The sequence below is a fragment of the Giraffa tippelskirchi genome, chromosome 4 (genome assembly GCF_054371585.1).
Source record: "Giraffa tippelskirchi isolate mGirTip1 chromosome 4, T2T-mGirTip1v1.2.pri, whole genome shotgun sequence".
Lineage (NCBI taxonomy): Eukaryota > Metazoa > Chordata > Mammalia > Artiodactyla > Giraffidae > Giraffa > Giraffa tippelskirchi.
In genome coordinates, this window is record NC_137278.1 from 149,643,741 (window position 1) to 149,671,040 (window position 27,300).

At 37.6% G+C, this 27,300-nt stretch overlaps 1 protein-coding gene across 1 annotated transcript; it reads right to left on the minus strand.

The window, feature by feature from the left end:
- Nucleotides 1-592: 592 nt before the first annotated feature.
- On the minus strand, nucleotides 593-26,941 carry RXYLT1 (ribitol xylosyltransferase 1). The gene is made up of 6 exons (XM_081588923.1): nucleotides 26,626-26,941; nucleotides 25,135-25,290; nucleotides 19,306-19,408; nucleotides 9,108-9,422; nucleotides 6,119-6,289; nucleotides 593-1,022 (listed from the first exon to the last, which is right to left on the minus strand). Exons 1-6 carry the CDS (start codon nucleotides 26,792-26,794, stop codon nucleotides 605-607), a joined length of 1,332 nt encoding a protein of 443 aa, XP_081445049.1. The 5' UTR covers nucleotides 26,795-26,941; the 3' UTR covers nucleotides 593-604.
- Between the last annotated feature and the right edge of the window lie 359 nt (nucleotides 26,942-27,300).

Sequence of the window (27,300 nt, forward strand, 5' to 3'; positions counted from 1 at the left end):
TAAATAAAGTCTAACTCTGTAAGATTTGTCCACATACATTCCCAACATGACGTATGATTACTCTCAAATTATGGAAATGATTGTGTGTTAAAATATTTAAATTTAACCCTATTACTAGCTAGTAAGGAATGAAAAATGAATTAGAAATTATTTCAATTATTGAGTACCTTATACATTATTTCATTTCATATTTACAATCAACTCTATGAGGTACCATTATCTCTGTTCTACACGGAAAGGAACCTACACTCAAAACAGTGAGGTGTCTTGCTCAAGGTCCCCAGATAGCAGGTACGGCAGGGAGGTTTTAACCCAGGTTTTGTCTGACTCCACAGCCCAGTCTTTCCACTAAACCATGCTGCTTCCCTTGTGCAGATTTAAACGAGTGAGAAGCGTTGATAAATGTTGAATCACTCAACTTTGTACAGATGAGTCTGAGTACGTTTTAACTTTATTTTCAGGAGTGGTCCAATAAGGCTGTACTTGGTCAATACTACAGACATAATCTAGAGTCTACGGGGTACCTTAAAGAACATTTCTGAATATACACACACACACACACAGCATTAGAAATGATTTAAAAACTCAGACCTTAGCTTGAAAGTTAATTTTTATTGTTCTTGAAAAACGAACTTTCTAAAATATTAGTAAACCTCATTTTTAGCTCTGTTTTGAAGTGTTGATACCAGTGAAGTAATCTTTTTCTTCTTTGAATCTTTTCCTCTAAATTTATAGTCTTCTCTTTTTCTAAGATAGCAGGAAGTTCCTTCCAGTTCTTAATAAAGATGAAAGGAGCATTCATGGACTTGAGTAACTGCAGAGGAGCATTAAGGTACACAGATGAATTTCCACAGCTGCCAGCTGTCATTATATCCTCCACCACAGGAACAGAGCCATAGGAGCAAGCCTCATATATTCTGTAACACTCAGTGTTTACTCCTGCTGGGCACAAGGTGAGATCACTCTGAAGCAGAGCATCTTGATAATTCTTAAGGCTTTCATTTGTTTCTTGAGGCTGCCACCTAGAAAATCACAAAAACAACTGTAGTTTTCACTTTAGTAAGCATATCTTTGTGGAAGAAAATATTTTATCTTTTAATGTTGGTTACAGGAAATGGTAAATACATTATAGAGATGGCAGGCAGAAGAGATGAATCAAGTCTTGCCCAAATAGATTTCTTGAAAATATTTAAGAATTTGAGAAGTTTGCAGTTGTACATTTAAAATCTAGGGATCATACAGCTTCTGAATGAATGTTATACCAGCCAAAGTTTTGTGAGTGCTAGGTCATCTCTCTCTACCTCACCCTCCAAATTCCTGCCCTTATGGAGCTTATATCTCAGTTCAAGTGGTAGAGACAGACAGTAACCAGGTCAAGCCAATTATTTAGAAGGTGTTAAGTACTGTGTGGAAAACCAGAGCAGAGAAGTGAGGAGGGAGTCTCTGGTAGGGTAGTATTACAACTGTAAATAGGTGATCAGGGAGTGTCTCACTCAGGGGCATCTGAATGTGGAGCCAGAGACGAGGGAGGAAACCACGCAGATATCTGGGGAGAGAACAGAAGGTAGAGCAGGCATAAAGGGCATGAGGTGGCACATGCCTGGCATTTTCACGGGACAGGAAGGAAGCCAGGGTGGCTAAAGCAGAGTAACTGAAGGGGAGAGGTGTAGGAGATGAAGTCAGAGCACCCTATCACACAGTTTCGATCAGAGGGGTAACCGACCTCATCTATGTTTTAGCAAAATCAGTTTGGCTATTGTGTTCAGAATAGACTGTATGGGGCAAGGGTAGAAACTGAGAGACTAGTTGGAAAGCTAGACGTTTTCTCCTATTTTCTCAGGGAAATAAGCAATAGGGTTATAAGGTAAGAGCAGCTGGGCAGAGAAAAGAGGGTATGAAACGGTCTTCCAGGAAAGTGGGAGAACATGTGGAAAAGAGAAATGGATGACTGCCAGACATTCAAGGTCAGATATTTCAAGTGAGATCAGTCAGCACCTTTCTCCAAGTGTGGCTGCACAGGTGCAGGTATGGAGCAGGTAATACAGCTGAATTTAACCAGTTAGGATTTGGTAGATTAAGAAACGAAGAAGCTGAATGTATATGCAGTCATGATTGATTATGAAGTTTAAGTGGGGTAAATAAGAAAGTAAAGATTAGGTGAGTAAAGGACAATGGAAAGGTAGTAGGAATAAGGAATTGTAGGTCCCAGCTAAATTGCTGAAATCAGATTATTACAGGGAATGAGTGGGAATGTTAGAAAAAGATGGTTACAGAGAGAATTGCTGGAACTTGAGATCATGCAGTATGTATAATCATGAGGTCTAGAAAATGACCACGACAGTGAATGGCTGAAGTCAAGTGGAGACCCAAATCACTGGAAGAGGGAAGTAAAGGAAGTGCAGGACCAAGGCTATGGAAAGACCATCTATGTGGATTTGGGGATCACTAAGAATGAGGCTGGAGAAATGTCGGAGAGAATGAGAGTGTATCAGGAACTAGACTCTTCAAAGAATTAAGGAGATAGACCCAAGGTTTATATGATTTCCTTATAAAGGAGCTATTTTTTTAAATTAATTTTTATTGGAATATTGTTGATTTACAATGTTAATTTCTGAAATAAGTCATTTATACATAAACATATATCCACTCTTTTTTAGATTCTTTTCTCATATAGGTCATTATAGAGTACTGGGTAAGAGTTCTGTGTGCTATTTATTAGTTATCTATTTTATATATAGTAGGGTGTATAAGTCAATCTCCCAATTTATTTCTCTCCATTATGATCGCAAAGAGAAAGAGTAGTGAATACTTTTGTCTGCTGGTATGAGATTCAAAACTGATATTGTTTTAGGGAGGGAAAAGGGAAAGAGGTCTGGAAGCAGCAATGAGAAGCAAGGAGGTACTCCACCTCCTGGTTCAGTGGTAGCAAAGGAATATCAAGAGTAAACCTGTTTCTACAATCAACTTTCATATTTTACCCTCCCTCATTCCATTCCACGCACACTGTCCCTTGTTCCTCACACATGTGGTATTGATTTGTATTTCCCTGATGTATCCATGTTGAACATATTTTCATGTGCCTGTTGGCCATCTGCATTTCCTCTTTGGAAAAATGTCTTTTTAGTTCTGCCCATTTAACTTGGCCATTTACTTTCTTTGGTGTTGAGTTGGATGAGCTATTTATATATATGATATTAACCCTTTAGGTTTTTTTGTTGTTGTTGCTGTTGTTCTATTGATGGTTTCCTTTGCTGTGCAAAAGCTTTTAAGTTTAATTAGTTGCCCATTTATTTTTGTTTCCTTTGCTTTATAAAACAGATCTGAAAAAAAAAATTGCTGTTATTTATGTCAAAGAGAATTCTACCTATGTTTTCTTCTAGTTTTATAGTATCTGTTCTTTATATTTAGGTCTTTAATCCATTTTGCATTTATTTTTTTTATATTGTGTTAGAGAATGCTCTAATGTCATTCTTTTACTTGCATCTGTCCAATTTTCCCTGCATCACTTATTGAAGAAACTGTCTTTTCTCCATTGTATATTCTTGCCTCCTTTGTCACAGCTTAATTGACCATAGTGTGTGGATTTATTTCTGGGTGCTCTATTCTGTTCCACTGATCTACATGTCTGTTTTTGTGCCAGTATCACACTGTATTGATGACTGTAGCTTTGTAGTACAGTTTGAAGATAGGGAGCATGATTTCTCCAAATCATTTTTCTTTAAGATTTTTTTTTTTTTTTTTTGGCTATTTGGGGTCTTTGTGTTTCCAAACATTTTAAAATGATTTGTTCTAATTCTGTGAAAAATGGCATTGGTATTTTGATAGGGATTGCCTTGAATCCGTAGGTTGCCTTGGGTAGTATGGTCACTTTAACAGTATTAATTCTTTTATTCTGAGAACAAGATGAACAATATATATCTTTCCATCTGTTTATGTTGTCTTCAATTTCTTTCATCTGTGTTTTATAGCTTTCTGACCATAGGTCTTTTCCCTTCTTAGGTAGGTTTATTCCTAGGTAGTTTATTTGGTAAGATGGTAACTTCTCTTTCTGATTGTACACTAATCATTAGTATATAGAAATGCAACCAATTTCTATATATTAATTTTATATCTTGCAACTTTACCAAACTCACTGATGAGCTCTAGTAGTTTTCTGGTGGTGTCTTTAGGATTTTCTATGTATAGTATCATGTCATCTGAAAACAGTGACAGTTTTCCTTCTTCCTTTCCAATCTGGATTCCATTTCTTTTTCTTCTCTAACTGCTGTGGCCAAGACTTCTGAAACTATGCTGAATAAAAGTGGTGAGAGTGGGTATCCCTGTCTTCTTGTTCCTGGTTTGTTGTATATGGCCTTTATTATGTTGAGGCAAGTTCTCTCTATGCCCACTTTCTGGAGAGTTTTTATCATAAATGAATGCTGAACTTTATCAAAAGTTTTTTCTGCATCTATGGAGATGATCATATGGTTTTTCTTATTCATCTTGCTAATGTGGTGTATCACATAGGGTGATGATGGCCTTGTAGAATGAGTTTGAAAGTGTTTTTTCCTCTGCAATTTTTAAAAAATAGTTTGAGGATAGACGTCAACTCTTCCTTAAATGTTTGGTAGAATTTACTTGTGAAGCCATCTGGTGCTGGACTTCTGTTTGTTGGAAGTGTTTAAATTACTGATTCAGTTTCATTATTGGTAGTTTGTTCATATTTTCTATTTCTTTTTGGTTCAGTTTTGGGAGATTCTACCTTTCTAAGAATTTGTCCATGTCTCCTAGGTTGTCCATTGTATTGGCATATAGTTGTACATAGTAGTCTCTTATGATCCCTTGTATTTTTGTAATGTTGGCTGTAACTTTTTTTCATTTCTGATTTTGTTGATTTGGGTGCTCTTCATTTTTTTTTTTTCTTTAAGAGTTGTTAAATAAAGGTTTATACATTTGGGTTTATCTTTTCAAAGACCCACCTTTTAGTTTCACTGATCTTTTTTATCACTTTAAGTTGCTGATCTCTTAACTTCAAATGAATTTTAAAAACCCTGCATTTGTACTCTTCTCCCCTCACAATTACTGTTTTTGATATCATATTTTACATCTAATTGTTTTGTATATCCCTTAAATGCTTATTATGGATATAGATGATTTTACTACTTTTGTTTTTTAACCTCCCTACTAGCTTCACGTGTGGATGATTCCCACCTTTACTGTATATTTGTCTTTACTTTTTCACCTTGTAAGTTTCTTCTTTCTTGTTGTGGCCTTTTCTTTTTTCACCTAGAGAATCTCCTTTAACATTTGTTTTAAGGCTGGTTTGGTGGTGCTATACTCTTAGTTTTTGCTTCTCAGTAAAACTTTTGATCACTCCATCAAATTTGAATGAGAGCTTTACTGGGTAGAGTATTCTTGGTTGTAGTATAGTCAAGCTTTCTAGAACACAGTATCTGCTTCAATTAATGTATTTCTAGATGTAAAAGGACATTTTTTTAAAAAGGTATTACTTTTCTGATGACACTGCTTTATACATGAAACTCTTTTTATTTAAAAATAAAATGAATGATCTCCAAATTTCTTCCTTCAGTTCATGAACACCTGTTTCATGATTACCATTAAAAGATGGAAGAAAGTTAACCCTATTAAATCCATCCATCCATTCATCCATTCCCCACTTGTCCTGGCCTACTTTATGCAAGGTCCTATGTTAGATCTCAGGATTCAAAGAATAGTACATGGCCTCTGCCTTCAGGGTGATGCCAGGTTCCTGAAGCTGTGAGGCATATGGCATGCCAATCTTGGAATACTGAACATCTCAGAGATGAACCTAAGGTCCTTATTGTCATCCACAATCTCCTGTGTTCAAGTCTGACTAACAGATATTATTGAGGAAACCTAACAATCGACATGTGCATATGACAGTTACCAGTGTTTGTCTTCAAGATGGACTATGGGAGATGCTCTCTATTTTTAATGTATACAACATTGTTTCTTCACAGCTTTAATTATTAATGTATCTTCTGGGGAAAGACTGGTATTAATGGAGTTAAAAATGTCTGTGGAAATCTGTAGTGTCACATAAAGCAACTCTCAGATTGGAAACATGATGGATGAATCAAGTAAACATAGAACTTACTGTTCTCTTGCTGAAACCCAACAAAGCTTATCATTCCCATCCTGTTTCAAAATTTTCATTAGTGCTTGTCTGGATGAATTTTCATAAACAGTTCCTACAAAATTACACAAGTATGGCCTTTCATTATGTAGCATTGACCAATTCACCTCCACCACAGGAAAATTCCTGTATCTGTAAAAGTAAGTACGTGTGAGTTAATATATGACAAGAGGATTGGCAAAATTTCCATAATCTAACATCTTAGGTAGCATGATGATGTAGAAAAAAGAGATTTAAAATATGCGTTTTTAAATCTCAAGTTATAATTGTCCATGCTTACTTTGGAAAAGTTCCTGAATCTACTTACTTAAAAAAAAATTCTCACTTTGACATCCTTTACAAAGTTGCTACAGAAAGTATGCACCTAAAATGGTTTGTTTTTTTATATTCTTCAACTTCTATTACTGATCTGAAGTTGTAAGACAGGAAGAACTTGAGGCCTTCAAAGTATAAAGAATCTTCTACATTCATAATAATCATGATTTTTTAAAAAAATTATTGGAGTATAGTTGCTTTACAATGTTTTGTTAGTTTCTGTTGCACAGCAAAGTGAATCAGCCATACGAATACATATATCCCCTCTTTTTTAGTTTTCCTCCCTATTCAGGTCACCACAGAGCATTGAGGAGAGTTCCCTGTGCTGCATGCCAGGGTCTCATTAGTCATCTGTTTTATACAGTGAATATATCTCAATCCTAATCTTCCATTCATCCTACCCCTCCTTCCCCCTTTGTATCTGTAAGTTACCCATATGTTTGTTCTCTACATCTGTGTCTCTATTTCTGCTTTGCAAATAAGTTCATCTGTACTATGTTTCTAGATTCCACATATAAGCAATATTATATGATATTTGTTTTTCTCTTTCTGACTTCACTCCATATGACAGTCTCTAGATCTATTCACATCTCTGCAAATGGCACTATTTTGTTTCTTTTTATTGCTATAGCAAAGAACTCCAATTCCAAAAGCTTTTCAAGTATATTTTTAAAAAAACCCAAAAACCCACACAGGAGAGGCCTGTTGCAATTGGCTCATTCTTATGGGCATTTGGGACTAAGAGGCAACAAATTATGTGCCTGAACTACAACGTTCATGTAAGAGCAAAGCTTAACGTAACAGTTAGGTCTATAATGGTTTCCTCAATCTCAGCATTACTGCCCTTTAGGCTGGATAATTCTTCATTGTGGAGGCTGTCCTCTATACTGTAAGATATTGGGCAGCACCCCTGGCCTCTATCCAGCAGATGCCAGTATCACCTCCTCTCTCCACTCGTAACAATCAAATGTATCTCCAGATATTGCCAAATGTCTTCTAGGGGGAGGGCAAAATTGCACCTGGTTGAGAACCACTGGTCTATAAGAAAGGTATCTGTCCAACAGTACCAGAATTATGAGTTTCTCTCCTATACTGTATGACTAGGTGATGTAGTATACTATAAATAAATTAATTCTTTTGTTTCAAAACATTCTACTCAAAGGATAGATTTTTCAGAGCATCTTAAACCTGGCTATACCTAGCAAACCTTTTGTCTGCTTCTTCCCTACGCTAAACCTGTTGAGTCAGAATCTGGTCATGGAAGGCCAGAGAGTATGTTTTGTCAATGTGCTCCCCTGGTGACATTTGTGTAGCCAACTGGGCAGCAGTCAAAGGTCACATCTTGTAACCCGTGATAAAATAATGGAAAATGAATATCTGATTTAATACCACATTAGTTAGCTATTTCATAATTCATCCATTTGACATATATTTATTGAGTGCCTATTCTGTGTATGTACTATTTTAGGCTCTACAGATAAAGTAGTGCAAAAAGGAGACAAAAATCCCAGCTATCAGGAAGTTTATGTACTAGTGGCAATTTGGAAGTCAACTTATTGTTACTCAAAGGCCCTGTATTAACAGAATGATAAAAAATAAGTTTCCAATTTTAAAGAAAGGTCTCATATATATTACATATTATTTAACTAACCTTCCTTTTAATAGAAAGATAGACTGGTAGCTCAGTGGTAAAGAATCTTCCTGCCAATGCAGGAGACATGGGTTCAATCCCTAATTTGGGAATATAGCCTGGAGAAGGAAATGGAACCCATTCCAGTATTCTTGCTTGGGAAATCCCATGGACAGAGAAGTCTGGTGGGCTACGGTAAATGGGGTCACAAAAGAGTCATACAACTTAGTGACTAAACAACAAGATAGACAAAAACCCCCCAAAATAATATATAAATTAATTTGGGGGAGAGGGCTTCCAAGGTGGTGAAGTGGTAAATAATTCTCCTGCCAATGCAGGAGATTCTAGAGATGTGTGTTTGATCCCTGGGTTGGGAAGATACCCTGAAGTAGAAAATGGCAACCCACTCTAGTATTCTTGCCTGGAAAATTCCACGGACAGAGGAGCCTGGTGGTATACAGTACAGGGGGTTGCAAAGTGTCAGACATGACTGAGCACATAAAAGAGATCTGTGCAAATTAAACCAATCTCAGTGTCAGATCTGAGTATATTATAATTCTCCCAAACCAAAGGGTCAGGGTGCTCTTGATGTAATACTTGATCTAAAGTAAGGATTTAAGAAAACTAAGTATCTATATAATAGTTATATAGATATAGATGAATAGATTCTATAATTGTTTTTAGAAAATCTGTCTCTCTGCCATCCACTGCTAAACATCTCTTTAAGGCACTACCGATCAACCGGAAATTTTACTATGCCTTGGGCTTCTAAAATACAAAAATGTTACTTATCTGGTCTCCTCATCAAAGTCTAAAATACTCTAAAAATATCACCTATTATTACCAAAGCATGAAGCCAAACCACATTTCTGCCCATAGAAAAGGTTGCACATGGCCTCAAGGAGCTCAGAAGAACTACATTTATCACAAATCTGAAACACAATCTTCCTGATACAGAGATTCAGGTCTTAGAGCCTAGAACATGTAAAAATAATTTGTACTTACGTTGCTACTCCTAAAGGCCACTGAAAAACATCCATGTCATTAATCCAAGGGCTGTCATATATTATGAAAAGTCGTTCCACAAAGCCTCCATTTCTTTTGAGGAACTGGTTTATCCATTCATTGTTACAATGTTCATTTCCTAGCAAAACAACAGCAAGATGCTGGAGTTTTTGAGTTTGCACTAAATTCTGTGCATAAAGTAACCACTGGGTGGCATAAAAGACCTTTGCCTTTTCTCTTCCATTTAGAACAAGGACCACATTGTTCACATCAGCAGAGAAGTACCCTGGGACCACAGCTGGACCAGTGATGAAGCTGTTAAAAACAAAAGAAAAACAAGAGACAAACAAGAAGAGAACAAAATTGCTTGGTACCAGAAGTTCTATGTAATTTTATGTAAAATATACAATGAGACTTAATCCATATTCTTCCTAGAAACAAATTCTATAATACTTTTTTTGAACAAGTTTGGATGGCGGGACAGAGATGTAGATTAATGGGAAGTTTTGGTTGTAGACAGATTAATTATATGCAAATTTGAAAGTACCACAGCAAAAAAGTTTATGCTTATATATCTAGTAAAAGCACAAATATAAAAATTTGAATGGGGGAAGATATATAACAAATTCACGATAGTGGTTGACTCTGACGAGAAAGGAAGAGGAAAGGACATGAGGAAAAATATGAAGAGAGCATTTAATGTCTTTGTTGGAAATATTTAATTCTTTTAAGAGGAAAGTTATATATCTGAAGCAAATATGACAGAGAGCCAGAATTTGTTAGTTCTGTGTGTGGGTGTGCTGTCATGTCCAACTCTGTGACCCCACAGATTGTAGCCTGCCAGGCTCCTCTGCCCATGGAATTTTCCAGGCAAGAATACTGGAGTGGGTTGCCATTTCCTTCTTCAGGGGATCTTTCCTATCCAGGGATTGAAAATGTATCTCTATTGTCTCCTGCATTGGATTCTTTACCACTGTGACACCTGGTTCCAGGTGGTGGAGAAATGGGAATTTATTGTATTAGTCCCTATTCTTTAAAGTATTTAAAAATATCATAAAAGAAGTAGATACATTACATAACTCACATTTTCATACTATGTGCTGCTCTGAACAACCAATACCACTGAAAAATTTTAAATGAATATGTATTAAATATTAAAAGTACCATTTAACCTATGGTAAAATTAGATGGCTCTGGATTCTTTGCAACCTGCTCAACCATTTTTTAATAACTTGCTAGAATCTTTAAATATTTAGTACAAATATGTTGAAATCCTGCTTTTATTGCTTATTATTGTTTGGGATAAAAAACTAACATTTATTAAATGCCTTTTATATACATGGTACATAGGCACTCTGCACAGTTCTCCTTTAACCTCTATAATAACTCTGCAGAAGACATTAGGCCCCCAGGAAATTAGGCTGAAGTTACACAGCCTGTGATGGCAGCATTGAGATTTGAATCAAGATCTAACTTGAAAGCTTGAATCTTTCCCAAGACACCATGCCACTGCTGCTGCTAAGACGCTTCAGTCGTGTCCAACTCTGACACTATGGTTAGCTCAAATTAGTAGATATTAGTCAAAACAAAAAATACAAATAAATATGTATTTTGTGTGTGTATGTACTGTGTGTGTGTGTGACTTTTGTATTTTGTGTGTGATTTTTATGACATTGTTCAACAGTGATGATAAGCTATGGGAACAAAACTGTGTTTTTTGAATTTGCCTTGGACACGAAGATGCCAAACGATTCAGTGATCATTTAGTCATTTAGGAGAATCTGCAGAATCTTAGGGGCTAGAAAGCACTTAAGAGATGATGAGTATAGTTATGGTAAATTTAAAATAGTTATTATTGGTAGTACGTGAACATTTTTGTCTCCTTTAAAGCTATAGGCTGGAGAAAGAAAGGGCAATCCACTCCAGTATTCTTGCCTGGAGAATTCCATGCACAGAGCAACCTGGAGGGCTACAGTTCATGGGGTTGCAAAGAGTCGGACACGACTTAGTAACTAAACCACCAAAGTTATAGGCAGGGGGACTTCCCTGGTGGTCCAGTGGTTAAGAATCCATCTTGTAACACAGGGGACGCAGGTCTGAATCCTAGTCAAGGAACTAAGATTCCCACAGGCAGTGGAGCAACTAAGCCAGCATGCCACAACTACGGAGCCCATGAGCCACAACTAGAGAGTCCACATGCCACAACGAAAGATCCTGAATGATGCAGGGAAGATCCCAAAATGAAGTGATAGGGAGGAATACTTCTAATTTTATTGATCCATGCAAATTAACAAAAGTATGATTTATTCAGGGCACATCTGACCCATTGTGGAGCCTCTACAGCTCCCTTTTTGTAGAAGGCTCTCACATTCCAGCAAGCAAGCATGTCACTTCTCACGCTCTGACCAACTGACCAACCAGTTTTCCAGACCTCGAGGCCATGTTCAAGTAAAGGTGAAAGCCCTGGGTTTAATGCTGCGGAGCCAAGGTATAGATCAGAAGTTCCCCATTTTTTTTTTGGTTCCCAGGACTTTCAGTGTTTTAGTAATTTTTTCATAGTATCTACCAAACCAAAAATAATGAGTAATGGTTAATGAGCAATGTTTTTTAAGTTGTTAGATTCAAATAACTTGGTAAGTATTTCTGTCCAAGAGCTTAGAAGCCACTTAAAAAATAACATGCATACACTGAAGAAAAAAGTAATATTCCTATTTCATTCTTAACTAACTACACATACTTAATAATGGGATGTGTGTACCTACAGAGCACTACACAACTTTTCAAACCTTGGAATCAGAGAGGACACTGCTTCAGTCACTGCTTGTTCCATTTTGATTTCTGCGTGGTATCTGGATTTGATCACAGCAATCATGAGAAACCCAGCTCCACAAATGCATAACGTCTCTGAAGTGGATGTAGGGTGAGCTCATGTTGAAAGTGTGAACTACCTCAAACCAGTAGTTTGCACGGTTTTTGACAGATGTAAAGTGTAACTGCCATTCCCACAAATATTAAAAATATTTTGTGGTGCCCCAAGGTACCTTAGTACATAATTTGGGAAACATGGATTTAGATAAAGAAACTTTAGGGGTAAAAAAAATTCCCATACGATTCAGATAGTTGTGTGTATGTGTGTGTTGGGAGGTGTGCTAGTCAAATTGCAATGAGTTGAGAAGTGAATGAGAAGTAAGGGGACAGTAAGAAGTTAAGTGAGGAGAAGTGCAACTTAAAATTCATAACAGTCAGAATGGCCACCATTAAAAAGTCTACAAATTAACAAATGCTGAAGAGGGTATGCAGAAAAGGGAGCCTCCCTACACTGTTGTGGAATGTAAGTTGGTAGAGCCACTATGGAAAGCAGTATGAAAGTTCCTCAAAAAACTAAAAATAGAGTTGAAAATAGAGTTGCCATATGATCTAGCAATCTCACTCCTGAGCATATATTCAAATAAAACTGTATTTCAAAAAGATACAAGGACTCCTATGTCCACAGTAGCACTATTCACAATAGCCAAGATTGTGGAAGCAACTTAAATGCTCATTGACAGATGAATGGATAAAGATGTGCTATATATACACAATGGAATACTACTCAGCCATAAAAAAGAATGAAATAATGCCATCTGCAGCAACATGGGTGGACCTAGACATTATCATACTAAGTGAGTTAAGTCATAAAAAAGACAAAAACCATATGATATCACTTACATGTGGAATCTAACATATGACACAAATGAACCTATCTATGAAACAGAATCACAGGCATAGAGAACAGACTTGTGGTTCCCAAGGCGGGTGGGGAGTAGGGAAGATGGACTGGAAGTCTGAGTTAGCAGATGTAAACAATTATATATAGAATGGATAAACAACAAGGAACTATATTGAACATCCTGTGATAAACCCAAATGGAAAAAGAGTATGAAAAAGAATGTGTGTGTATATATGTCTGTGTGTGTGTTTAACTGAATCACTCTGCTACATTGAAATTAATACATTATAAATCAACTATATTTAAATAAATTTACAAAAAAAAAGTGGGGACAGTAAGCATAGACAACTCTTCTAAAAGTGTGGATGAGAAGGCAAGAAAGTAATAATAAGTGAAAGGCTGAAGATGAGGAGAGCAAGGAAGTAACCAATGGAGCAAGGTCTTGCAATATGTAGAAAGGATGCACAGGTACAGGAAGTTAATATTGAGCTAGGGAATCACCTCACCATCTGAGAGCTAAGAAAAAGAGAGAAGGTTAGGTAAGGGATCACTTAGAGATCATGCAGATATATGTTAGAGGAGCTAGTTAAGAGAAACAGTTATGGATATTCTTGAGGAAACAGGCAGGATTGTCTGCTGTGAAAGAGGGGGTTAGGCTGGTGCTGCATAGTGGGCTAGAGAAGAGTGGAAAAATCTGCTTTTATTCTTCCTGTACTTTCTGTGTTGAATGCATACTAGCTATCTTATCATGCAAGCTAGCAACCAGGGAACTGTCACATTTGATTCTTGCTCTCATCTAATAATCCTTAAATTCTGATAGTTTTGCCCCTAAGTTTCTCAAATTTCTGGCTCTGTCAGAATACCACTTCCCAATTTCACCCTTCTATCTCAGCAGGATACTTAAAGAGTTTTCTAATGCAAAGTTGTGGTCTGCCTGATTTCAGTTGTCTTCTTCAAATCATTTTTCCACACAGCTACTAGAGACATCAACACCAAAAATGCATGACAATACCACACTATCTAGCTTAATCATCCTCAACTGCTTTTCACTGAACAAGAACAAAGCCCAAGAGCTTTAATGTGGCATTACAAGGCTCGCCCCGATCTGGCCCTTGCCCTCCACTTCCAATATCAGCTACTCTACCCCATCTTCATGTTCTGGGGGTTCTGAATGGCCTGAAATTCTGTGCACAAACCAAGCTGTGTATCAGTTCTGATACTGACTCTGCTGGGAATATGATCACTCCTCCTGGTGACTTTCTAAATTCTACTAATCTTTTAAGACTCAGCTCAGCTATTGTCTCCTCTAGGAAGCCTTTCTTGATAGGTGCCATACCCCCAACTCTACTTACATTGAGTTAGTGACCTTCCCTCCCTCTATATTTCCCTAACAACTAAGGAGTATACATGTCTTTATCATTATGCTCTGTATAAAGTAGCAAAGTTATTAATGTATTTATTTCAGCCTCTAGTGTGTGAACTCCCTGAGGGAAAAGTATTTTATTCACTTTGAGATCTTCAGAACCTAGTATGAACCAACTAGCAGGCAACTCAGTAAATGTCGAATAAGTAAGCTGTAATTCTCTTTAAGGGAGTTATTTTGCTCTACCGATTTATTTAAGTTCTCCTACTGCATTTAAAATATGAATCAAATTACAAAATTCAATTTAGTAATAAATTTCCAGCTATATAGTATGCCATATGTGGGCTTCCCCAGTGGCTCAGTGCTAAAGAATCCATCTGCAATGTAGGAGTCGCAGGAGACGTGGGTTCAATCCCTGGGTTGGGAAGATCCCCTGCAGGAGGGTATGGCAACTCACTCCAGTATTTTGCCTGAAGAAGCCCATGAACAGAGGAGCCTGGTGGGCTATAGTCCATAGAGTCACAAAGAGTCAGACGCGACTGAAACGACTGAGCATGCATGTGTGCATGCATGCATGCTCAGGCATATATATAAGATATTATAGTATATTTATTCATTATGAAACATTGTATTTTTGTTTCCTAAAGTTATGAATCATGTATCAGCCATAAATATCCATTAACTGAAAAATGAACATATTTATGGAGCTATACATGGAATTTTAAAACAGTAATTTCCTCTTCTAGATTTCCTAGCATGTATTTAATAGTCAGAACTTCTGTTCTTCAACATTCTTCTGCTAGGTTCAGTTAAAAACTTTCCTCCCAATAAGTACTTTTGATACTTAGATAGTCCAGAGAAATAATCTGAATATTGAATTCTAAGCTGAACGTGAGCAAAACATATTTTTTAGAATCCAGTGTAAATACTGTTTCATTTTTTCTAAATTCAGTAACTGCTACTGAAAAAATGCTGTATGTTATTAAGTGAGCTACAGATAAGATTAATAATTTGCCAGCTAAGAGACTGGCATATACCTTGATCAATAATAAGTGTACAAACTAAACCATCTACATAGCTCTCAGCTATTGATTCTACATAGTTTTTGACTGACAGTTTTAGAAAGTTCAGTTTTATAAAATAGGTATACTGAACTCATGAATGGCCCTGACTTTTGAATAGCTACTGCAATTCACCCCATTCTCATGGCCAGTATCATGGCCATGACTCCATGCTTTCCTAATTCAGTATTCATGCTGAAACACTCCCACCCTCTTACTAGCCTGGCTGGAGAGGGAGAATGGGCATTATGAAAAATTAACTATATTATCTTTGGTTACCAATGAAAAGTTTATTTGAGATCTGTATTGATCTATGATCCAGTATATGACTTAAATATAGTATAACCATTAATATTATCTATAAATGCTTTCACTCATTATAATGAGTAGTGAGCTCATTAACTTCTTATAATAGTAATACCTGGAAATTCTAAAAAGAGGATCAGACATATTTTACTCTATCGTGATATTTAAAGAGCGTTCACCTTTATCATAAGGACCAGATGCTCACTGAAAATACTGTAATTGAATTTAGACAATAATGAATTAAGCAACTTAGCATCTAACTTCTGTTTTATCAAATGGGTAGGCATTTATATATCTTATGATATGCCTGCACAGGGACATTACAGAATTCTGAAGGCAGTCTTCTGGGAATAAAACAAATGCCATGATGAACAGAAGATTCTTCCAAAGAAATTAAAAATAAGTTTCCCTATGAAATTAAACTATAAATGAACATATGATGGATGTGAACAGAGACAGACAAAGTATCTTCAAGAGATAAACGGGTTCTATGCAAGCTGAATGGGTTCTACCCTAGCTTGTAACATAACTGAACACATTAACATAAAAAATGTATCAATAAGGTGCTTGTTGGGAAGCTATGTGATGGAGAGATAATAGACAATGATGGAAACACAGAAAAAAGGAGAACTGAAAGATACAGAGATGGTGCAGTACCTATTTAAGTAGAGTAAGTATAATAAAACGAGTAACAAGACTTCTATAGTGATTGCTATGTGCCTGATACTGGTCTAAGCACTGTATACCTATTAATACGTTTAATCTTCAAAAGAATACTGTGAAATAAAAACTATTATTTGCCTTATTTTAAACTCAAGGAAATCCAGGCACAGAGAGGTTAAGAAATTTGCCCAAAGTCAGACGACTGATGAGAGGTAAAGCTGGAAGTGGAACTCAGATATTCTGGCTCTGGAGTCTGTACCCTTAACAACTCAGTCACACTGCTACCCTGTCCAGAGGTGACAGGACTTCACCAGGCTGAATCACAGGTTCAACTACTCACATCCTAAGCACAGACTATACGGTATGGACTCAGTGGTGAACACGGAGTCATTTCATTTCTTTCCTTCTGAAACATGAAGTGCTACATATAGCTATATCCCACATTTAATTCCATATTTAATCAAACAACTCCCAAATATTTAGGTATCATTTATAGCCTGCCTTTAAGGAAATAAGGAGCTGGTCAGGCCAATATAAGCACAGGGATTGTCTGATAGCTCTATTTCCATTCTGAATTATTTACCTGATATCTTGGATTACATCACTTGGGCCTATGAATTGTTAAGAATAAGCATTCAGGAGCCTGATTGACCCTGGAACACTGATGATATCCCTTCGATTTTCTGCCTCAGAACTGTTGTGAAATTAAAATTAAATAATATAAGTTCTTTGCAAATTTATATATATATATATCTAGTGGCTCAGACAGTAAACCGTCTGCCTGCAAAGCAGGAGACCTGGGTTCGATCCCTGGGTCAGGAAGATTCCCCTGGAGAAGGAAATAGCAACTCACTCCAGTATCCTTGCTTGGAAAATCCCATGGACAGAGGAGCCTGGTGGGCTACAGTCCATGGGGTCGCAAAGAGTCGGACACGACTGAGCGACTTCACTTTCTTTGCAAATTTAAAGGTTTATTTAAATAGAATGTATTTATGCTTATTTAAAGGATCTTTATAGTATTCAAAAACTCTTTCTGTATCTTCAAGATGAGCCACTACTTCCAACTAACTTTTGGGAAAGTAAAAAATGAATGTGTCAAAACATTTTAGTTAGTACCCATGAAGCGTGATTCAACTCAAAACTGAAATTTAATAGAAGTTTATTAATTTTGGATAAATTATATATGCTACTTTCCATGAGCCTAAACCTTTAGTAAGCTGTTTACAAAAATCAGCTATAACAGTGAACTTCCCTGAATACACAGTTCTCTTGAAATCTAAAAGGAAATAGCATTGCTATTTAATCATAATATAAAATCTCAGGTAAGTATTTCAGAAGGAAACAGGAAGTGAGTTTTTCTTTTTGGAGTTAATGCTATTTGCTCAAAATCTTTGCTATCAATATAATAACACTGTATGTTAACTTCTCAATGAATTTTAAATAATTCTTTTGGAAATTCTATATGTTGTAGGTAGATCTATTAGGCTAATACTCATAACATATGCTTACATTTAAAACAGCAAAACATATATATGGAATTTGAAAGATGGTAACGATAACCCTATATGCGAGTTAGAATAAGAGACACAGATGCATGGAACAATTTTATGGACTCTGAGGGAGAAGGTGAGGGTGGGACGTTCTGGGAGAATAGCATTGAAACATGTATATTATCGTATGTGAAACAGAACACCATTCCATGTTCGATGCATGAGACAAGGGCTCAGGGCCGGGGCAATGGGATGACCCAGAGGGATGGGATGGGGAGGGAGGTGGGTGGGGGGGTCCAGGAAGGGGAGCACATGTAAACCCATGGCTGATTCATGTCAATGTATGGCAAAAACTATTACAATATTGTAAAGTAATTAGCCCCCAACTAAAATAAATAAATTTATTAAAAAAATAAATAAATAAAAAATAAATAAAATAAATAAATAAAAAAATAAATAAAATAAATAAAAAATAATAAAAAAAAATAAAACAGCAAAACATTAGATTTATATGCAAAACACACATCTACTTTCAGACACCTGAATCCAACTATTTTAAGTTAAGAATTATGTATAAACTCTTCAATGGGATTACATCTATAATCCCATCTATAAGTCTGGAGATGAAAGGAAAAATAATCATTACCAATGATGATTTAAAAGTCTGTTTGCTTTTCAAGAATGACTTCTTTGAAAAGATACACGCAATGAAATTCATTTCCAAGAGAGTATACAGTAAATAAAGAATTAAAAGAGCAGTGAAAATTCAGATGAAATTCATATTAACCATAGGCTTTCCTCTTAATCTGTGGGAAAAAACAGAATCCTAATGGAAGCCATAATCGTTAGTTCACATTTTTCCGCCTGAATAATATAACTGTTAAATGAAATAAGCACTTATAATAATTATTTTTGGTTTTTATTTCAATTAGAAAGCAAAATCTAACAGTATTACTTCTTTGCCACAATTTTTCTAAATAAAATTGTCTTAATGCTATTTAAAAATCTTCAGAAAATATGCAATCACAGTTATAAAAACAAGAGTGTAAAAAAAATCTTTATAATACATTGGTTTTATTTAATCTAAAAAAAGATTTCTGAATATTGCAGTAAAATGGTAATCTATACTATCAAATCATGATAGAACTCATATATGAAATGTTTTAATGGATAAAAATTTCAGAACTAATAGCAGTAGCTTTAGCTACCATGTGAATATTATAAAAATATGTGACTCTATTACATGAAAGAGAAAAATAAAAACACTTTGTTTACCTATCATTCCAAAATAGAATGTTAAATATTTATTAATAATCAAATGTTACAAAATTTAGAGCATGAACTTTTCCATATAATCAGAAATGTTCTGATTAAAATAAAACATATACAGAATTCCAAAAAAAGCAGAATTTTGTAACATCCAATTTTATAAGAAAATGTTTAAGGTAAGCTTTAACTACAAATATATATTCATGAGATTCTCTGTTCTTCACAAGTTAAAGTGGAAATATTTTCTATGAATATATTTTCCTCTGAGTTTTCTTCTGGTATTGATATAAAACATTGTACAGCAACATATCAAAGGTTAATGTTGCACAGTTAATACCTGTAATGTGTTCTTCCAACAACTGAATTTCCTTCTCTCCACTGAGCAGTCACATCAGTGGGTTCAAGTAAACCTTCGAAAATATGCTCCCAGAGATACAAACCTGGTAATTAAAAAAACAAAAAATGAAAGCATTTACCATCTGGTTTACTCTGTTGTGTGAGATGACTTTATTTTCTGCTCTTTCATATTATTTGATCAGAAATCAGATTCTATTCCTCTTTGGGCTCAAAATCATCAATATGGCAGCTAATGTACAAGAGACTAACTCAGATGTTGTCACTGTAAAATGTGGCAAAATGTGGGATATATTAAAGATAATAAACTGTCTGATTCTAAATTGGAGAAACCCCTAAGTATCATTAGACTACCTATCTTATCCTGAAATGTGTTATATTACAGTGTAAGTTACCTTAGATTATAACTATTTCTATACTATAACAAGCTGGGGATGGATTCATCATCTTATGCCAAATAGAACCAGAGGGTCTCATGTATGCATATACATTCAATATATCAAGGAGATTCTACCTCCTTCCCAACTGAGCACACATCCTTCACTACATGATGCTGTCTGCAGACAAATGCCACTGCATCCTATCTCTTTAGGCCAGCCCCTATGTTTTATCACGATTTCACCTATATGAAAGCTCTGAGAGTAGAGGAGAGCAGTGTCACACAATAAGGTATTCTGGAGATGAGGTAACTGGAGAGCCCGGTTACCTAAATGTAACTAAAAAGTTACATTGGAAGATGTGTTTTGTTACATTCTCATCACACTGGTACTAAAAGACATGCACAAAAAACCCATGTTAAAAGACTCAGCTAATCAGATAAAGCTTTCCAAATACGGTAGGTTGAGTAATGCTTTCTCCCAACCCAAGATGGCCAAAGATGAAATCTCTAGGACCTGTAAATACATTACCTTTGGAAAGCAAAAGAGGCTTTCTAAATGTGATTAAGATAAGGATGCTAAGGTGGGCAGATTATGCTGGATTATCTGGGTGTTGTTGCTGTTGTTCAATCCTTAATCATGGCTTTGTGGCCCCACGGACTGCGGCAAGCCAGGCTTCCCTGTCCTTCACTATCTCCCAGAGTCTGCTCAAACTCATGTCTGTAAAGTTGATGATGCCATCCAATCATCTCACCCTCTGTCGCCCTCGTTTCCTCCTGCCCTCAATCTTTCCCAGGATCAGGGTCTGTTCCAATGAATTGGCTCTTCGCATCAGGTGGCCAAAGTACTGGAGTTTCAGCTTCAGCGTCAGTCCTTCCAGAGTATTCAGGGTTGATTTCCTTTAAGATTGACTGATTTGATCTCCTTGCTGTCCAAGGGACTCTCAAGATCTTCTCTAGCATCACAGTTCAAAAGTATCAATTCTTCGGCGCTTAGCTTTTAATACGTTGTCTAGGCCCATCACTTCAGGCAGATAGATGGGGAAACAATGGAAACCACGAGACTTTATTTTGGGGGGCTTCAAAATCACTGCAGATGGTGACTGCAGCTATGAAATTAAGACACTTGCTCCTTGGAAGAAAAGCTGTGACCAACCTAGATAGCATATTAAAAAGCAGAGACATTACTTTGCCAACAAAAGTCCATCTAGTCAAAGCTATGGTTTTTCCAGTAGTCATGTATGGATGTGAGAGTTGGACTATAAAGAAAGCTGAGCGCCAAAGAATTGATGCTTTTGAACTGTGGTGTTGGAGAAGACTCTTGAGAGTCCCTTTCACTGCAAGGAGATTCAACCAGTCCATCCTAAAGGAAATCAGTCCTGAATATTCATTGGAAGGACTGATGCTGAAGCTGAAACTCAAAATACTTTGGCCATCCGATGAGAAGAACTGACTCACTGGAAAAGACCCTGATGCTGGGAAAGATTGAAGGCAGGAGGAGAAGGGGACAACAGAGGATGAGATGGTTGGATGGCATCACCGACTCAATGGACATGAGTTTGAGCATGGTCTGGGAGTTAGTGATGGACGGGAAGCTTGGCATGCTGCAGTCCATGGGGTTGCAGAGAGTCAGACATGACTGAGTGACTGAACTGAACTGAACTGAGGTTTGTTATAGCTTTTCTTCTATTGAGCAAGCATTTTTTAATTTTGTGGCTGTGGTCACTGTCCATAGTGATTTTGGAGTCCAAGAAAATAAAATCTGCCACTGTTTTCACTTTTTCTCCATCTATTTGCCATGAAGTGATGGGACCAGATGCCATGATCTTAGTTTCCTGACTGTCAAGTTTTAAGTCAGCTTTTTCACTCTCCTCTTTCACCTTCATCAAGAGATTCCTTAGTTCCTCTTTACTTTCTGCCGTTAGAGTGGTATCATCTGCATATTTGAGGTTCTTGATATTCCTACTGGCAATCTTGATTCCATTTGTGGTTCAGCCAGCCTGGCATTTTGCATCATGTATTCTACATATAAGCTAAATAAGCAAGGTAACAATATACAGTCTTGACATACTCCTTTCCCAATTTTGAACCAGTCCGTTGTTCTGAGTAGGTCCTATGTAATCACAAGGGTCCTCAGGAGAGGGAGCCAGGAGTGTAAAAATGAGGGAAAGAGGTTTGCAGAAGAAGGAGAAGTCAGGATGAGGTGGGGCCATGGGTCAAGGAATGAAGGCAGTTACTAGAAGGCAGTAAAAAGCAAGGAAACAGATGCTCCTCTAGAGCATCCAAATGGAATATAGCCTGAGGACACACTTTAGATTTCTGCCTTCAGAAATGTAGTATAATAAATTTATGGTGATCAAAGTTAATAATACTGTATTTGCATATTTGAAAGTTGCTAAAAGAGTAATCATAAAGTTCACATCACAAGAAAAAAGTTTCAACTATGTGAGGTAATGGATGTTCACTAGACTTACTGTATTGATCCTTTCACAATATACACCTATATCAAATCATTATGTAGTACACTTGAAACTTATAAGTCAATTATAGATTTAAAAATAAATGTTGTTTTTATATACAATGGAATGTTGCTCAGCCATAGTGGTTGGTGGTTTAGTTGCTAAGTTGTGTCCAACTCTTAGCACCATGAACTGTAGCCTGCCAGGCTTCTTTGTCCATGGGATTTCACAGGCAAGAATACCAGAATGGGTTGCCATTTCCTTCTCCAGGGGATCTTCCCAACCCAGGGACAGAACCCAGGTCTCCTGCATTGCAGGCAGGCTCCTGCACTGCAGGTGGTCTCCTGACTTGTGGACACAGCAAGGGAAGGAGAGAGTGGGGTGAATTGAGAGAGTAGCACCGAAACATATACATTACAATGTGTAAAATAAATAGCTAGTGGGAAGTTGCTGTATAACACAGGGAGCTCAGCCTGGCGCTCTGTGATGACCTAAAGGGGTGGGATGGAGGGTGGGGTGGGAGAGAGGTTCAAGAGGGAAGGGTATATGGCTTATGGCTGGTTCACACTGTTGTACACCAGAAATCAATACAACGTTGTAAAGCAATTATCTTCCAATTAAAAATACATAAATTTAAATAAAAATATGTAAGCCACTAACTTTTTGGTAATTGGTTATAGCAGCTAAAGGAAATTACACATTATGTAGCTATAGAAATGGGGTACTGCTGTGACAAATACTTAAAAATCTGCAAGTGGCTTTGGAATTGGGTAATGGGGAAAGGTGGAAAAAATTTTGAGAACAATGATTAAAAAACACTTATATTAGACTGACTTAAACAGACTATAGGTAGAAATATGGATGTTAGTGACTCAGCTGGTGAGAACTCAGGAGAAAGGAGAACAGTAGGAAAAAACTTGTATCATTTTTGAGAATATCAAAATCATGATAAACCAATTGTTGGAAGAAATAGGCACATTAGAAGTGCTGTTGGTGAGGGCTCAGAAGGAAGTGAGGAACATGTTATTAGAGACTGAAGTAAAGAAGATCCTTGTTATACAGAAGTAGAAAGTTTAGCTGAATTGTTTCCTGCACTTATGTGCAAAGCAGAACTTGTAAATGATAAACTTCGATAGCTAGTTCAAGAAATTTCTAAATAAAGTGTTGCAGCTGTGGCCTCATTTCTTCTCACTGATTACAATAAGATATGAGTTGAAAAGAGAGACGAAGAAAAAAATTAAGCAAAAAGGAATCATGACTTGATGATTTTGGAAATTCTCAGCCTCTTCAGATTGCACAAGAGATGAAAAATTAGGGGATTCACTGTCAAGAAAGCATGCTAACCTTCCTGAAAATGGAAGGCTAAAGATGTAGCTGACATCCTTTTGCTAATGTCTGGTCAGAATATTCAATCACATAGAGGGTTGTTGTTGTTTTTTTATTTTAAATATTAGGTGTTGATTTGTGGATTTCCTTAGCCATTATCAGCAGAAGCTAGAAATAGAGATGGGATTATCCAGGAAACACCTGTGGAGGAACTCTTGTCTAATAAAACGAATCTTTATGACATACATATGGGAGACTGACATGATTCTTGAGAACATTATATTAATAGAAACACTGCCAACTCGGACTAAAAGCGACAGAGAGAGAGTTGAAATGAAACAAGCTTATTGGATTCCCCAAATCCTAACAGCAGGAAACAGGCTGATAAAACTACTGAGCTGCAAACACATGCTAACCTTCCTGAAAAATGGAAGGATGACTTCCCAAGCATGGAGCTGAAAAAATCCAGAAAGAATGTTTTGAGCCATATATTACTCACTCCCAGGGCTTGAAACCTAATGGAGTTTGCGTGGTTGGATATTAAAACTGCTTAAACCTGTGACTCCACTCTTCTTCCATTTTCTCCCTTTTGAATGGGAATTTCTGTAACTGGTATCCTATGACTGTGCCTGGGGAATAGGCTGATGAATGCAATGCTTGATAAAGCTCATCTGACCACTTTGTGCCTATTAGATTGAGATCAGAAAAGTCTAGAAACATGAAAACTGTTAAGAAGTATATTTAATTAAAAACTAGAATGAGGAAGTGGAAATTTAAAGAAAGAAATTAATATGACAGATTCTAATAGAGAAAAAAAATTTCCAGAACTTGATGATTAGAGGTCTCGGTCTGGGTACTTGAACTTTAGAGATCAGTTATTTTCAAGAATGTATATATGTATGCAAATGTTTATGAATTTATGAAACATTATGGGTCAGGTACTACTATTCTGTTTCCTTTCCTTTCACCTGGTACCTTTTATCCATATCCCTTACTGTATATATATTTAACTCATGTTTAATGGCCAAAAACTCACTTCTAATTGACTAAGTTCTTTCTGACTCTTTTGTCATTGAGGGTCCCATTCTCTAATCGAGCATATCATATAATTTGGAACACTATACTCTCATGATACTCAGAGCAAAAGTGTTTTAGTGGGCAACCAAGTTTAATCAACTACATACTATATCCCCTTCCAAGGCATTCATGATGAACACTGGTATATTAAAGCCTCTGACAAAGTTTCTGCAACAAAGAACCTTCTTTAACTTTGTTCAGTTCAGTGTTTCCTAAACTTGTTTGGCTGTTAAGGTCACAGGCCACATCTTACACTTGTGCATCAAGTGTCTAATAAATAGTTCCAATAAAATTCAGTTGACATAGGCATTTTAATATAATGATGTTTACATAACCGACTGTTTGTATCTAAATAAAGCTGTGCTCTGCTAAAGACATGTGCGCATGTGTATGTTTGTGTGTGTGTGTGTGTGTGTTTATACAGATGCTGTCTAACAAAAAAAGAAATGGAATATTGAAAAAAATGAAAAAATGTATCATGGTCTCTTAACAAATGATGAAATAAGACTATAAATGTATTAATAGCGCTTTTATATGATGCTTTTACATATCTTAGCTCTAAACATTAACTTACCAATGGCAGCTTTGCCCCAGATTTGTACATGGAAGTGTTTTTTCTCTTTTGTGGGCTTATTTAATATCTGAAGGCTAGTTTTAAGTCTGTGTTGTTGTTCATTTTTTTCATCTTCTTCCCAAGGATTCCATTCTTCACTTCTCAAAGTAGATTGTTCTGTGTTATAAAAAGAGTAACAAGTGTTATTAATAAGGCAGAGCAGCAGTTGCAGATAAATTCAAGCTATTTAAATTAGATGTTGTTGTTTAGTCGCTAAGTAGTGCATGACTCTTTTGCAACCCCATGGACTGTAGCCTGCCAGGCTCCTCTGTCCATGGATTTTCCAGGTGAAAATAGTGTAGCGGCTGCTATTTTTTTTTCCTCCAGGGGATCTTTCCTATCCAGGGATCCAATCCTCATCTCCTGCATTGGCAGGTGGATTCTTCACCACTCAGCCACCTGGAAAGTCAGGGAGTTTTACCTGCATCCTAACTTCAATTTTTCAAAGAGATTAAGCAAGAGAATTTGAACAGGTTAAACACACAATAAAAATTAAAAAAAAGAAATCAGAACTTAATTTTGATGGAACCATTACCCCAAAAGAACTTGAAATAAAATGTTAACAAAATGTTAGGCTCCCCAAAAAAGCCTTCTAAAATAACTAGGTACAGTAATATGTATTATTACAATCTTAACTTCTGCCAATTCTATATAGATTGTATATACGTTACACAAACTATACATAACTTGACTTCAACATGAAAAGTGTCCAACAGTTTCAGATACTATTGTGCAAAATTCTGAAAGAAGGGAGAAATAAGCCTGAGTCTGATCCTGACATGGGTCAACAAAATACAAAGAAGGGATCAAAACTTGGGAGATAAAGCGCTCTAGTCTTCCGAAGTCACCACAGGATTAGAGAAGGCTCTTTGTTTCAATAGGCTTCTCTGGTGGCTCAGACAGTAAAGCATCCTACAATGAGGGAAATGAGGGTTCGATCCCTGGGTCGGGAAGATCCCCTGGAGAAGGAAATGGCAACCCACTCCAGTACTCTTGCCTGGAAAATCCCATGGACGGAGAAGCGTGGTGGGCTACAGTCCATGGGGTCGCAAAGAGTCGGACACGATTGAGCGACTTCACTTTTCACATTCTTTTGTTTCAATATGAGAATAGATGTCTTTAAGCCAGCGGCATTCCAGAGAATCTGGCATTTTGTGACAACGTCTTGGATATTCAAGATGTGTTTTTAAAAGTGTGTGCACCTGTCAGACGCAGGGGTGGGGAGTGGCGACAGCAGGTGAGATTTGGGCGAGAACCGGAGCATTCCTATATCCTCCAATCCCGAGGCCTAGGGTGGCTACCGAGAGCTGGAAGAGAAGCGCGCCCCGGAGCCATCCTGGACCCGAGAGCGGGATTGGTGGCAGCGTGGCTCAGCTATCCCGGCCCCTACCACCCCTCGGCCCCGCGCCCCGGCGCGCAGCAGAGAAAAGAGGCCGCGGTCCGGTGTCCTACCTCGGCCGCGCCTCTCCCGCACTGGGACAACCCCCTTCCTGAGGCTCCGCAAAGGCGCGTCCGGCGTCCGGCGGCGGCGCCCGAAGAAGACGTGGTAGGCGGCGTAGAGGGAGAAGAGGCAGTACACGGCGATGAAAATCGAGCAGAGACGCTTCCGCGTCAGCCGCATCCCACTTAGGCTTCCGCTCAGGTCACCACCAACATGGAGATGGGCCAGGGACTAGGCTGCCGTTCCGCGCCGCGGTCCTGTCGGCGTCGGGTGCAGGCCCAGGCGCTGCGGGAGTGGAGTCACCAGAAACGGACCCGCCCACGGCTCATCCGCCCCGCCCATTCCCCGCCCATCGCCCAGCTCAGGCCCCGCCCTAGACCCCGCCCAACCTATGTGGCTTCTCTGTCCCGCCCTGCCATAGGCTCCGCCCCCTCGGGGAGTGCTGGAATCCTCCCTGCGGTGGATCCTGGAATTGGACTCTGGAAGATCTCACCTCTCGTGCTGCTCCCTGACCTCTGCAGGATATCCAAGGCCCTTTTCAATCCTGCTCACCTTCCGATGTACAGAAAGACTTCACCTTATTTGACCGCAAAGAAAAAAAAACAAAACAGCACCTTGGTCCCTGAAGGCCAATGTGTGTGCAAGCTCAGGTATGTCTGACTCTCTGCGACCCTATGGACTGTAGC